The sequence below is a fragment of the Aotus nancymaae genome, unplaced genomic scaffold (assembly GCF_030222135.1).
Source record: "Aotus nancymaae isolate 86718 unplaced genomic scaffold, 86718_ANA_hifiasm-v0.15.2.pri h1tg000079l, whole genome shotgun sequence".
Lineage (NCBI taxonomy): Eukaryota > Metazoa > Chordata > Mammalia > Primates > Aotidae > Aotus > Aotus nancymaae.
Genome location: NW_026988494.1, coordinates 6,477,233 through 6,492,693, shown reverse-complemented (window position 1 = coordinate 6,492,693; position 15,461 = coordinate 6,477,233). Strand labels below are relative to the sequence as shown.

At 40.1% G+C, this 15,461-nt stretch overlaps 1 protein-coding gene across 4 annotated transcripts in view; it reads left to right on the top strand.

Annotated features, from left to right (window-relative positions):
• Positions 1 to 15,461, top strand: part of NRG1 (neuregulin 1) — a 1,119,143-nt gene that overhangs the window by 889,304 nt on the left and 214,378 nt on the right. For 3 of the 4 annotated variants that reach the window (XM_012476013.3, XM_012476021.2, XM_064368896.1), the window contains exon 1: positions 7,023 to 7,540. The exons of the other annotated variant lie outside the window; for it this stretch is intronic. In XM_012476013.3, the coding sequence (XP_012331436.1) occupies positions 7,441 to 7,540 (100 nt within the window). In that variant the 5' untranslated portion in view covers positions 7,023 to 7,440. Of the gene's footprint in view, positions 1 to 7,022; positions 7,541 to 15,461 lie in introns of those variants that run through there. 4 annotated transcript variants of the gene reach the window in all.

Genomic DNA, 15,461 nt, shown 5'->3' with positions numbered 1-15,461 from the left:
TGAAATATTCCACCAAGAACTTCACTCCTGGCTTTCACCTCGAAACTGAAAATCCCTAGTCAAGTCAGTTATATGAAGTATTGCACTCTAACATGAGGAGGAACTGAAGAAAAGGGAGGATGTTTTCATAAAGATTTAGTAAGGAAGTTAGAAGGAATTATGTGGGAAAGAAGGAAAAAGAGCAATTGTGGTATTATTACAATACATGCCTGGGCCAGGTACAGAATCTGATGGGTCCGTGTCTCACTCCATACAGCCTGCTATCATGATGACATTATGAAGTCATTTCCTATACACTATAATCTGTTTTGGAAATGCTTCCTACCAGGTGTCTCTTATGGAACATATAGAAAAAAGAAAGAGTTGACCTATTAAATTACTCTCGCTGTTCAAATATTTGAAGTACTAATTCATCACTCATGACATTCAATTTATATTTTAACATCATTATAAATTTAACAGGGTTGAATCTTTTCACAGTAATGAAGAAAGTGCTTTTTGAAAGGAAGGAAGATGGGAATGTTGAAGACGATCTTGTGGGATCACTCTTAAAAGCCATCAAAGCATGTGAATCTCTCTCTTGGTTGTATGATAAATATTCACAGAAAATGAGCACCAAGTATGTACAGAGAAATGCCTTGGCATTTGCTGTGTGAATATGGATGATGAGAATATAGTAAAATATTAGAGAAATTAAATGGAAAATCAAAGATAGTTCTAAGGTGTTTACTGGGTGTCACTTGATGAAATGACTCTGTGGGGATTTACCACAAATCTGTGAAGTGGAAAATAATCTTATGAGGAGAGGAAGCTTACTTATGTTATGCCTAGGACAAGAAGAGTTTTCGAACTCTCCTTTAACAATGCAGCGTTTGCAGGTTTTCATCCATTATCACTTTGTTAGACTCTCTGAGCCCCTCTGACACCTCACAAGAATCCAAGGGAGGAAATGAAGCCAATGAACGTAATCTACTGGTGAAATTTGCAGAGCAAATTCAGGAAAAAATAAGTAATTATGCTTCTTGGCATTTTGCCATTTTACAATCTCACTTTTAGAGAAGGTATTGAGAGATTACACTGATTAGTCCAGATTTTTATTTTACATATTTGTTCCTGGAAAGGCTTATTTTAACAGAAGTTATCTTGAAGGGTTATACCCGGTAGTATTATCATCATTATCAGTTAAAAATTTGACTGAATAAACTTAAGTACACACACACTTCTGTATGTATAGTCTTACATATGAAAGAAATTTTATTTATTCACTAAAAAGTGTAAAGAGAGGTTAAAATAGGATGTGATGAAACAGTTTACAAAGGTAAGGAAAAGCTTTTCCAAGCATCTGAATTTCCCTTGGAGCCAGAATGTTAAGGGGAATTAGGCACAGCCTGGTGGTTGTGGGAAAATGAGGCAGAGGACATAGCTAGTGCAAAGACACTAAGGCTGCAAAGGATGCACGCCATGCAGGCCTTTGTAGGGGAAGCAAAGTGAGATAAGGCGGGTGACCCACAGCCTCCTTCTTCAAGGGCATTGCCTAGAGTTCTGGGAAGCAAAAAGTGACTGGATTAAATTTGCATTTCAAAAAGACTCTTCTGACTACAGTATGTGGCAAGATAATTGGGGGAAGCCATAGTCCAGGTGGAAGGCTTTATTATAGTCAAAACAAAAAAAGGATGAAGACTTGGATTGGGGCGGTACTTACTGAAGAGGCATAAAAAGAAGGCAGAAGTCAAAATGACAGGACTTGGGGATGGGTGGGCCACAGAAAGAAGGTGTCAAAATGATTGTCACAGTAGGTAATTAGTCATTGATTGACAGAAAATGGTAATCTCTGAACTAGGTTTTTTATCTTCATTCTATTCTATTTAGGTTCATTCTATGAAAAGTATTTTGTGCTTACTAGATGCAAAGTACAACTACGAATTCTAAGGGATAGCAATATAAAACAAATGGATAAAAGGATATATAATATCTGCCTTATATAGGCTTATATTCAAATACAGACAATGCTTTCCATTTCTAGTAAAGGGAATGAGAAACTATATACCCAGATACATACATATAGACATGCAAATAAACAGATGTATACACATATATGTCTATATGTGTGTACACATAAGCATATGTAAGTATATATATATTTGCATCATATACATGTCTAAATTAAGGGTATGTTGCCAGGAGATTGAGGAGGATAAATATAAACAATGCAGAGATCAGAAAGAGTAACTGAAAAGTTGTGTGGGATGATGCTCTTCTTAAAGAAATTAAAATGCTTTCAAAAACGATTGTCTTACATATCTACCTTATTACAGAAGAAATGTATGATGCTGGCCCTGTTTACTGGGGCCAGGAGAAAAAATGAGGCAATAGTATTTAGCAGTATTAACCATTTTTAATCCATGGTATCAGTCATGACACTACAATCATGATAGTAATCCTATCATTAATAAGGATAAACAATAATCATTAGTGTGTAATTTTAAAAATTCACACAAGCAGAAAAACATAAACATAGATTTTATTTTAATGTTGTTTGAACATTGCCTTTTTAGCATTTTTCTTTGAATTCTAAACTCAAAATTTTATCATCAAACTGTCTTTACAGCAGACAATATGATTAATTAGTAATTCTATTAAATATTTGCCAAAGGGAGGGTACCATTTCTAGTTTTGCCAGGGTATCTTGCTGGTCAGAAGTGTTTTGCCTCATAAATTCAAGTTGCATGTTGATGCTAAGAGTGTAACTGAACATACAGGACAATCACAAATCTGTGAATTATTAAGCCTCCTTTCACCTCAATTTCCTCCCTCATAGGATGGTCTTTGCTTATTTCAGTTTTGTGTGCGTTCCTTTTGATTGCTTGTTAATGTCTCCTATTTATAGTGATATTATGTAACAGTATTATTTAATCTCTAAAACAGTATATAATTGTCATGTACCATTGCTGTAATTATGGCACAGATGCTGGAATATGCTTGGAATCACTAAAAGTGAATTTACCATGAAGCTAAGGAAGCTTATTCTTCAGGGCCTCTGACTTGCAAGGGCCTCTCTAATTTCTTATTACCTAAATTTGTATGTTTAATTTTGTAGTATTTTTCTTTAAAAAGATCCCCCAAATTTTATGAGCTTCAGGTTCCAGAAAACTTATCCGACCTTGTTTTTCATATTGTCATATTTGTTTTTATGATTTTCTCATAATATTTAGGTTCATGAGATCAGAGACAATATTTTATTTCTGTTTCTCTACTGCCTAGCTTATTACTTATTTATTGTTATGAGACAGGGTCTCTCTCTGTCACCCAGGCTGGAGTGCAGTGGCACATTCATGGCTCACTGCAGCCTCAACCTCCCGGGTCTCAGGTGATCCTCCCACCTCAGCCTCCCAGTAGCTGGGACTACAGGGGTGCACCACCACATCTGGTTAATTTTTGTATTTTTTTTTTTTTTATAGAGACAGGATTTTGTCATGTTGCCCAGACTGGTCTTGAACTTGTTAGCTAAAGCAATCCACTCATCTCAGCCTCCAAAAGTGTAAGAGTTATAGGCATGACCTGCCTAGCATTTAGTTCAGGAAATGCTTGGTGAATGAATGAATCTTATACATTTAGTGGTTGTTTTGAAGTTGACTCTGCTGAGTGAGATTTTCTTTGCATTCATGCATCTTCATTAATGTCAACTTTGTTGCAAAGTTTTTTAAAAAGTAATCTTTGTTTAAATTATCTTAAGTTACTTGATTTAAAGAAGTTAAAAGTAACTATTTGCAGAATTCTAGATGAAAGTCCTATTACTGTCAATATGCATAATATTTTACAAAAAATGCAATTTGTCTTCCTTATTTTTTCCATGTTTTAAAATTTTTCCTGGAGGATTTCCCAAATGAGATTTACTGAGAGAAAGGATATATTCAGCCAGCTTTATAGATTTTGTAGATTATAAGTCCTAAAAGTTAAGGCTAGCCAAGGAAAAATGTAGTGGCACAGGATTGTATTTCTTTTAAGCTGTTATTTAATATGACATCTATATTTTGCATTTCTCTAATGCTGAAGGTGTTTATTTTTTAAACTCCCCACTCTTTTTATCAGGAGTTATGTTGACAGCTGATATATCCTATATAATACATGATCTAAGACTTGAATAATACACCAATTAATAAAATTAAATCATGAAGATATGTCATCATTTCTAAATTATACAGTTGGATTTTTTTTTTTTTTTTTGAAAGCAAAAATATTTTCCCTCCTTTCTTCTCCATCCCTTGTTCTGGTCAGTTCAAGGTTTTTTACAAATGCAAAAAAAAAAAAAAAAAAAAAATTCATTTGCTGCTTCCTGACCACAGAGATGAATAATTTAAGGACAATTTCAAATTCTTGATAAATCTAATAAATGTTTTAACTGTCCAAGAAATTGACATTTATTTGGTTAAGCTTTTAGCTGATCATAAATAACGTAATACAATCCCTTAAAATTAACATTAAATAACATAAAGACCTAACAATACATTAGAAAAAAACTTTTTGGACTGAGCCATGAATTTCCTGATAATTCAGCTACAACTAAAATGTAACTCCAGAATCTGGATATGGTTCCAGAAAGGATCCTTGTCTTGCAATTGCCATTTCATCATTTTTCCTTAAAGTCACTTCAATATCTATCATTGCAATTTTTGTCCTTTTCCCCTCCATCACATCAAATCAAGGAAAAACAATTACTAAATGCTGATTTATACTCACCTTCCTCCCTTCATATTCATTCATTTCCCAGTCCTAAAATTCCTGTAGGAATCCTGCTTTTATGTTTTATCTTAAAGGCACCACAATATGTGTAATCTCTTTTGTAGTCATGTATGCTTAATTCTGGAAGACTGCCAACTACCTTTATAGGTCCATTCAAATGAAAATGTATCACAAAATTGTACACTCTTCCACCATCCACGTTGAAAAATTACTCTAACAAATGACCAGTAAGCTGTTTTATGAAGCAAAACATCTAGACCCTAAACAAAAGTGGTGGAATTACAGTATTTTCATAGAAATGGATTTTACTATTAGAGCCTTTATTAATTGGGGAAAATCTTACTTAAAAAAAAAATTCCTCCCCAAAATCTTTGCTTTCAGTCCTTCAATTCTAACATAATACGTTTGAGAATGTGTGGTTAATGTATACTAAGCCCTTATGCTGTCTCACATCCTTGGGACAAAATATCTTTTTTGAGAGGACTTCTCTGAATTTTGCTATTTCCTGCTTACTGAGCAGTGGCCCCCTCCTGGGAAAACTGAGATATTTCAGCCAACATTCAGATTCCATCTTGCATTCGTCTCTGTGGAATATTAATAGTGCTATTGAGATATATTCATCATCATCTTTTCTCTGCTTTTGCTTTTTTATAGCCCAGTGAAATGTGTATTTGGTGTTTGTAGGAAGGCTATCAGAAGCCATGTGGACATCAAAGTTTTAAACTATAAATAATAATGGCAAGACTGCTAGGATATCTTTTCAGTTAAAACCACTCAACAGAGTTTTGTTCTTATAGCAGTGCAAATTAAACTAGAATAAAATTAATGTGATTTTTAGAACAGTTTTAAAGTGAACATATATGCCTTCCTCCCTTCCCATCTACATATCAAGAATCTACATCAAGGAGACATCCCGGATTGCACTTTTATTTAAATTGTGGCTATCAGAAAATGCCGTGAGAAGGTTGTGCGCAGGTAATGGTTCAGTTAGCATTGACTCAGAGAATGGAAAACCAAGAACAAGTCACTTTTAAAGCGAAGCAGTAGATTTTGAAGTCACCACTTCCCGACCACAACACAAGAGTATCTCACTGTAAATTAAGAGCCTAAGTTAGCCACAGCTGTGGTGTAAGTCTGAGAATGTTTTCACTACATGGAGACAATTCCGGATCCTTCCATGGTGCGCGTTATCTGGTCTTTAACTTTTGCCCTTTGCAGCGGAGGGGTCAATGCTTTCTTATTTCCTTGCTTTTTAGAATTCTCCACCAGAGGGAGGACAAGGGAAGGAATAGGTTTCACGCGCAGTTCTGAGTGAAGTTTGAATCTGAGAAACCCCACATTCACGAATTAACGATCTCCAGTTTTGTGTCTTTATTCTGCCCCACCCTGCTTGATTTTCCACTCGGCAGAGCGGAGTGACTTCCAGCGACTGCAGTAATTTTAATTATTCCCAGTTCTCTGAACTGTGTTTTTTAAAAGTTCCTCTGAAAATTAAGTTGTAGTAATAGACGCGGTTTAGGGGCACCCTCTTAGAAGAGGCCAGGTTAGTTTTTAAGGAAAAGCTGCAGATGAGATTTCTAACAGGCACTTACTAAACACACACACGCTCAAGGCGCAGACCCAGCAGGAGAGCGCAACCTGGCATCCTTAAGGTTCGCCGAGCCCTTCCCGCACACCTGGAAGGAATTGTCTTACCTTAAACTCCCTTCCACCCACAGTTTATTTTCGCCTACGTGCAACAAGGCTTTTGCACTGAAGTGAGTAAGGAATGAACCCTCGAACTTTTCTGGGAAAGCCACCAACGTTCCCCCCGCACCCCTCCTAGGGCTCCTGACCACTTGGGGCACAGGTGTGGGAGTTGCAAAACTTTTCTCTGCGCCGTCTTTCTCCGCGTGGAAGGGGACGAAGCAGCCCTCCCGGGCACTGCCTGGCTGCGGAGGGGAGCGGGCAGCGAAAGCCCCGGGTCTCCGCCTGGGTTCCCGGGTCTCCGGGGCGCTCGCCTCGGTCTCCGCGCAGCGTCCAGCGACCCCTGTCGGGGGGTTCCCGGCAGCCGCGCCGCCGCCCCCCGCCTGGCCCGCGCGGGAGGAAAAGGGGCTGCTCCCGGGAGCGCGGAGCCCAGGCTCCTCCCGTTGGCGTGTCCGCGCCTCGGGGTGGGGGTGTGGTGGGGAAGAGGGAGGGGGCGAGGCCAGGGGAGGGTGCGAAGGAGGTGCCTGCCTCCAACCTGCGGGCGGGAGGTGGGTGGCTGCGGGGCAATTGAAAAAGAGCCGGGGAGGAGTTCCCCGAAACTTGCTGGAACTCCGGGCTCGCGCGGAGGCCAGGAGCTGAGCAGCGGCGGCTGCCCGGACGATGGGAGCGCGAGCGGGACGGTGATCGCCTCTCCCCGATAGGGTTGCGAGGGCGCCGGACAGAGGCCGGGACGGAAGCTGCCAGCGGCGGGACCCAGCGGCGACTTCTCGGGGCGACAAGAGCAGCCCCGAAAGCCAGGAAGAGCGCCGGTTCCAGGTGGCCGGGACCGCCCGCCGCGTCCGCGCCGCACTCTTTGCAGGCGACGGGAGACGCCCCCGTGCAGCTCGAGCGCCTCAGCCCGGCCGCTCGCTCTCCCCGTCGAGGGACAAACTTTTCCCAAACCCGATCCGAGCCCTTGGACCAAACTCGCTTGCGCTGAGAGCCGTCCGCGTAGAGCACTCAGTCTCCGGCGAGATGTCCGAGCGCAAAGAAGGCAGAGGCAAGGGGAAGGGCCAGAAGAAGGAGCGAGGCTCCGGCAAGAAGTCCGAGCCTGCGGGGGGGACCCCGAGCCCAGGTGGGTGCGCAGCGCGGCCCTGGTCCCGCTATACTCCTCCTCCTCCTCCTCCTCGGCTGCCGTGGCCTCTCTCCCCCCGTCTCCCTCGCCCATCTGCCTACGCCCTGTGCTCCGAACGCCCGTGGAGTCGTGCGGTGCTCCCCCTCCTCGGGGCCGCCGCTCACCTGGGCGCCGAGTCCTACCGGGCGCCTACACCCAGCGCGCAGGGCAAGAGACAGCGGGCCCGGCCGCACCCTCCCAGGGTCCCGGGAGCGCCGCGCTCCCTGGCACGGCCCTTCCCCAGCGCCTTGGAGGCTTAGCCCAGCCGGGCAGTGGGACCTGGGGTGCAGAAGCCGAGGCTGCGTGCGCTGGTGCCCCGCGCCAGAAGCGCTTTGCACGGGGACCGTGTGCCCTCTAGCGGGAATCGCGGGAACGGGCCGCCTGGAGGGAGAGCCGGTCCCTTCGGCGTGCCTGGATGCGCAGAAGTGGGTGGTCGAGCTACAGGCCGCGTGGGGAGTTAGCTTCGGCGTTCTGGGGCAGAGGGCGAGCGATGTAGAGTGCGCGCCGGTTCATCCTGATTCAGTCCTGCGCTATGGAAACTCAGAGCAACGGCAGGGATTCCTAAAGGTCAGAGAAGCAGACGAAATCTAGACCAGTGCCAGGAATCACCTCTGCCTCAAATAAGTTGTACAAACTTTTGGCTTAACCGTTCTCTTTTTCAAGTCTTCTTTGATAAATATGACTAATTTACTTTCCCAAGAGCTGTCAGAAAGCACCGTTTATCTGAATTTTTGAATCCATTTGTTTGCTGGTTATCTATATAATAAAATGGCTTGAGGCTTTCTAGAAACAAATTTTATGTTTCATCGTCAGCACAAGCATGAGTGAGAGCTTTACCTTAGATGTCCCTAGGAAGCGCTGATGCTTTAGACATTACCTTGGACAGAAGAGGCATGTCGAATAAATACTTGTTTATGAGTGATTGAATGGTAGACTATAAAAGAGGGAAGAAGATGAGGGAGAATTTATTTTTTGCCTCTGCAATTCTCAATTATTCATTGATCCAGATGTCTTAAGTCGCTTCGCGCATACTCCCAACACATATTTCATGAAGTACTTGTGAAGAATTCAATAGTACTTGATAATACCGTGGCTATGGTAATACCGTAGCAATATTTGTCTGTTCCTTGCTAGAAGAAAACAAGCCAGATTTGCTTGGTCCTGTTATTGGTATCAGTGATAACATTTCAGAACCTGGTTTATTGGCAGACACCTTCAGCAGAGTTTTGAGCAAAACCGAAATTGAACAGAGTAATTGTTTCACCGGTGGTCATTCTTGTGCTTGCTTCTTTAATAAGATACAGCTGATCGTATTAACTTCAATTACCGATCATTGCCCCTCATAAGGGTGTATTGAATTTTTCCTTATTTTTACCCTATATTTTGGGAAGAGACGATAGCATTTTTTTCAACAAGGTATAAAATTGGGGAGCTGGATTAGTTACCTCCCTGAATGACTTTGTCTACTCTCCTTTCTGAGGTCATCATAGTAAATTACGGAGATTTCAGACCTAGCTCAAATCGTTGTAAAAAGTTATTTTGGGGGCTCTTATCACTGTTCGTGGTTGTGTTCTCCTGTCTGCCTGCCCATCGCCTTCAGAAGTTTCTGTGGTCCTCTGTAGACGGTCTAATGAACTAAGGAGGAGCAAGTGGTCTGAAGTAACATCCTTTTCAGATAGGCATTTTGTCAAGAGCCCGTAACAGAAACTTGACAAGTTCAGTGGGGCAGGGATTTAGGAGGCAGGCATTTCTGTAACCCTCCAGATCTTATCTGCTAGGTAGGCAGCTGTCTTGTGACTAGCTAATGCTCTCTCTTGACACAGAGCACCAGAGCTTCCTTGGTGGCTCTCATCTGCTTTCCAGTGGCGCAGCAGTGATTCCTGATAAACCAGCTAAGTCCGTATCTTTAAGCGACTTCACTCAACTAGCTTCCCTGAAAAATTGGGGTGAATTCAGATGTAGGTTAGTTTTTGGTATATTCGTCTCTGTTTTCCACCAGGTTATAATCTTTTTTGGGGAGGGACTTTTTACCCCCTTCAATGTATCTTGTGCTTTTTTAAACCATATTCTTTATTTGATTCAAAAAGAGTGATCAACAACTTGAAACCAGCTTTATACAGAAACACATGGCATTATATAAAGTGCTTCAGAATGTTTCTTTCCTTCCTTGTCATTTTCGTTATCATGGTAATTGCCAGTGTACTTTTCCTTGCCTTAGGAGAACCTATATCTGATGACTATGAGGGTTAGTGAGAGAAACCCACACCCTAGGTTACAGGCATCCTCAAAGGAATGACCTCCAGATGCCATAACTATAGTATTCACACTTGCCACACCAGCCCAAATTAGGACTTATAAGGACAACTGTCTCTTGTATTGCTCCCATCTTAGTGCCTGTTAGTTCCAAGTTTCACCCCTTTCTCAAAACAGTCTGTCCTTGATGATACATATGCAATAGCCAAGGCTCTCATCGACTGTTTTAACATTGCCTCATGACAGTCAGGGGAGATATAATGGGGTGGGATCTCAGCCACTCAACCCCACTGTGTGCTGTATTGTACACATAGGCATAAACACATCTGTTGGAGGGAAATTTTCGGGGGAAAGGCTTCTTTAACTTTCATATGGCATGAGTGACTGATACGCAATACATACATGGCTATTTCAGAGCATCCGCATTTTTATGCAGTTAATAAATGTTGAATTGCACACTATTGGGGTTGCAGATGTTCAACAGAATTATCTATTCCTTAATAATAGCTCTAATAAGTCCCAAGCCCTTGGAGTCATTGATTCCTTTTCTTTGCTCAAAATAAGCAAGGGAGTAATCTTGGGTGCTGTATCACTGATCCATGTACCAAGGGCCCTGTAACAGCCTGGGCTTCCTTGATGCTGGACCTCCCATAGCCAGTCTCTTCATCCTGATTCAGCTCAACAAACTTTTTCTCTTGAAGCCCAAATTACAAAACCAGAGCTTTTTTTTTTTGAGATGGAGTTTCGCTCTTGTCACCAGGCTGAAGTGCCCCGTTAATTTTTGTATTTTTAGTAGCGATGGTGTTTCACCATATTGGCCAGGATGGCCAGGATCGGGATGGTCTCAATCTCTTGACCTTGTGATCTGCCCGTCTCAGCCTCCCAAAGTGCTGAGATCACAGCCACTGCACCCGGCTGCTTTTTTTTTTTTTTTTTTTTTTTTGGCCAATTGGTATTTGACTCTAAGCTTCCTTTATGATTTTCTATTTGCTGATACATTGTTCTTACTCTGCACCGTTACACAGAATTCTTTCTTTTTTCTTTCTCCTCTTAAATAACCTGGAAAAAAAATCACTATCATGCCTAGCCAGATTCTAGAACTATCCTGTCTGCCTTCACTCCTGGCAGGAGGGGCATTTGTGAGTATAGGTGGTGGAAACATTGCGAAACCTAGTATCCCAAATGGGTAGAAGCAGGCTGTGTGTTTCCCCAATGACATCACCCACCTGTTTCCCTCACTAAGTGGCTCTGCAGGCTGAAGGGCTTGTAAACATTCTTGGGTATAAAGTGCCCTGACCCTAACAGGGCAGCCTGTGTTTACAGAACAGGAGGAATGTCCAGTGATCTGTTTCAACCTGGTTACTTGTAACCACTTAGCCTATGTAATTATTAAAAACATTAAAGATTATTCGCAGAATGAAATAGGACTTATTTTGCAGAATTAAAATAGGAAGAGTGGAAGAAAGTTGTATACTCAAACATGAATACTCCTCATATCATGAAATGGTCAGATAATACTGATGAAAAAAAGAACAAATATATATATAAAATCAGAAAGTATTAGACAAACGTGAACACTGAATATCTACTACATGCCAGGCACGGTCTGGACACTTTTATGTTTATTAATGAGGGAACTATTTATTGAATTCTTACCATGTTCCAGGCAGTAAAACAAATGTATATTGTGCATTTTATCATCTGTCCTTTAGAAAATAAGAAAATTCCTCACAATTAGGCAGCAAGATACCAGATGGCCTAGTCTTTAGCTCTTCAGCCAGATTGCCTGGGTTTAAATCCTAATTTGGCTGTTCCTTAAATATGTAGTCATGGGAAAGTTACTTAATCCTTCTGTGCCTAAATTTCCTTTTTCTGTAATATGGGGATAATAATAGTATTATTATGATCATAGTTTCATGAAGCTTAAAGGAAATAATCCATGGAAAGCACTCTGAACACCAACCAGCATGTAATAAGTGCCCAACAATATTAGCTGTCTTTATAAAACTACTTAAGAAATGAATGTCTGTGTCTTTGCAAAGATATTTGAGGTAATTTCCAAAATTTACCTTTTATGGTTAAAAAAAATCCAAAGCTGACCTCAGATTACAGTGGGTATAAATATTAATATGTACTACCTGTAAAGCTAGAGAAAAGTGGATAAGAGTGTCAAATTCCATAACTGCATATATATATAATGAAAACAGTACTGAATTCAATCTAAATATTGAAAGTAGAGTGAGGTGCAACATAATTTTATCTCTGGCAGGAAAATGTTGAGGTTTCAAGCTATGAGAAGATTTTGAAACATGACTCTTTTTCTGGCAACACTTAAGAGTTGATGCTTAAACCTCACTTTATTGTATAGAATACAGAATCTTCTCTTTTGGGACTCACATAAATTGCAGTAATTGAAAAACAAAAGTGTGCACCAATGTGCCCTTCACTGTCTTTTTATTGAGCATAACAATATATTGCCAGCAATGTTCATAGAATTGAGTGCAGGTGTTTCTAAATATAAACAAAAATAAAGAACATATTAAATCCACATTTCTAGCTTTTTATTTCCTTCTCAGCCTTCCTAGAATGGCTGCAGGTAGTGTTTAAAGTTCTGGGAGTGTGATAGATTCTTACCAAATCAATGTGCTGTTAGCATTCTCAAAGTAACAAGTTAAATTTGATTTGAACAGTACTGATAGTTTATCATGTTATGTTATAATAGAAGAAAACAAACCAAATGCTAGTATTTTGGGTGAGTCATTTTATTTGCTCAGAGAAGCAAATGTATGAACTTCTGGTAGTTTAGTTAACTCTGGAGCTCTCCTCTGACAAATAGAAAAAAAACAAAAAATCAAATCAGATAATATTAGCTTGAAAAAGGATTTATTTTACCCAGATAAAAAATATGCTACTAAGGTACACAAAATGAAGTATTTTGAAGGAATGAGTGATGTTTTGGATTCATCCTGATTTCGTGCGTGTCTGCTCTTATGTGTGTTCTTGCATACGTTTTAATAGATTTTTTAAAAAGCGAGCTACCAAAATACCAATAGATGTCAGTGTTTGTCACTTTAGAAAAAGTGAGGTGTTAGAAAAAAGAAGTGGACAGCTCAATTTATTTTTGGTTTTAGTAAGCTACTTTTCAACAATTGACTAATAATACACTGTATATAACCCTGTTTACAAAACTACATTTTATTAAGGAAAATATCCACGTTTTCATCTCTTCCTTATAAATATTTTTTTTAAAAGCCTCTGCAGTAAATTACCAAAAGAATTCAGAATGTAGGCAGAAAAAAAAAGTTATCTTAAAAAAATTAGAAAACAAAATTATTTGAGAATGTCATTAACTTGTTAGATTTCTTTTGCATTTTTAAACTAGAAATTAGATACACACATTTCATATGTTGCCCTGATTAGGACTGATAAAGTGCATTTTTCAGTCCAGGTCAAGTGAGAACTGTGGAGTCTTGCCTTGCTATATAAGGCAGAGATGATCAGAATTCTCTTCATTCTTCCTGTGCCCGGTGTCACCTTATTCTGGCCTCCAGAGGGTGCTCCAGGAGCATCACACTGCTATTCCCCAAAGACTGACTTCTGTTTTCTTCTTCTTTTTTTTAAGTTACTGAAGCATTCTGGTCTATCTACTGGAGGAATAGAGTCCTGATTCCATCCTTGTTAGCTGCCTCCACTGGAGTTTGTCTTCCAGCTGGACCACATAGCCCTAATTCATTAAGAATCGGAATCAGCATATTCTAAAACATCATTCTGATGATGTAGATGCAGTGGTCAGCTTGCAAGGGGACATCTGTCAGATTAATTCCCCTTAGGACTTTCCCCCAGAGAATCAAGCATCTTTAAATACCTTTCAATCACCCCTTATAACAGCTCCTTCCCACTGAAGTGCACATGGTACCCACAAAGAGATTCAGTGCTATTTAAGAGTTTTACTCTGGCGTCGGAAAACCGTGTGTGAAAGCATCAAAATTAGACAAAAGATCTTTACTAACACATTTGTTTTCATCTCTTCGTATCCCTCTGTTTCCTCAACCCGGGGCAACAAATGTTGAGAAGCCCCAGTTTGATTGAATGCATGGGTTTGAGTGATTAATTCTTGTGGATCAGGGTCTGATATTTTAATATGGTCATAGAGCTATTGTTATTTATGGTTTACCTGCTTATGTTAATTCCACCCTGCACTTGTTATCTTTGACATGAGTTATTCTCAGGATATTACTCCCCTTCTCTTTCTAAAGTACAGTATTGTTCCCATTGTTTCTTGCTCCATGAAATTTGTCATTGATGGGAACAGACTTTGCTCTGCCACAGTGCCCCAAACCTTTCATTCCATAGCTTCAATGGGCAGGCAACTGCCTTCTCTGGGCAGCTGTGGAGTTTTAGTTTCAATGATATGAGAGTCACAGAATGTTGTATTAGATTGAACTCTAGGAAATTGTCAATTTTGTAGGTCATACCTGGCTGAATATTGTCCATGTCATATAGTTTAATATTTGGACTTTGAAAAAGTAATTTGACTTTAGTTATTCTTTACATATCCTTTAAAATAATGACTACTTTGAAAAAAAATATTTTAAGTTTTTGATAATTAAATACGATTGAAGTAAAACATAAAAGAAATCTGAGCTAAGAATAATTGAAGCAGTAACATTTTTTTACAACCAATAAATCAGCTCAAATGATATCCATATAGCATAAAATCAGAATGATGGAGCAACTAGCATTTTCCCTTGGAGAGAAAAGTAGTAAGTTTGTACCATAAAATATGACTCATTTTTATTTGACCTATTAGCAAACTGTTATTGCGCCTTATCTTAATCACCATATTTCTGTAGAGAGATTATGGAGCAATGAGTAGGAAATATTGAAGATTGCTGAACAATTCTGGCTTTAGTTTATGGAGTAATATGAAAAAAGAAAAAACCTTTTACTCACTTTCACAGTACTACATCAATGCACGTTTTTTAGTAGTTTTAATGTGTAAATTTTATCAGGTGAAAATGCATCTCATTAGATAGCTTATTTTATAAATAAAGTTCAAATTTAGATACAGCCAGGTTTTGTTTTTGTTTTTGTTTTTGTTTTTTAAGATGGAGTCTCGCTCTGTCACCCAGGTTGGACTGCAATGGCACAATCTCAGCTTGGCTCACCGCAACCTCCACCTCCCAGGTTCAAGTGATTCTGCTGCTTCAGCCTCCTGAGTAGCTGGAACTACAAGCACATGTCACCATGTCTGGCTAATTGCTTTTGTATTTTTGGTAGAGACGGGGTTTCACCATGTTAGCCAGGACGGTCTTGATCTCCTGACCCCATGATCGGCCTCCCTCGGCCTCCCAAAGTGCTGGGATTACAGACGTGAGCCACTGCACCTGGCCAATACAGCCAGTTTTTAAAACTGTATATGTTTATAAGCCATCCCTTTGTTACATATAATCTCCCAATTTTAGAGACTTACATTGCAGTTTTAAAGGATATCACAGTCTCTTTAGCTATCCCACAGGGAATTTAAAACCAGCCTTTACAAGGAGATGTCAAAATTCTGATTTGCAATGATATTTTTTTCAGAACAAATAACTTGTGTTATTATGTACCGTAAATTAACACACTTTTT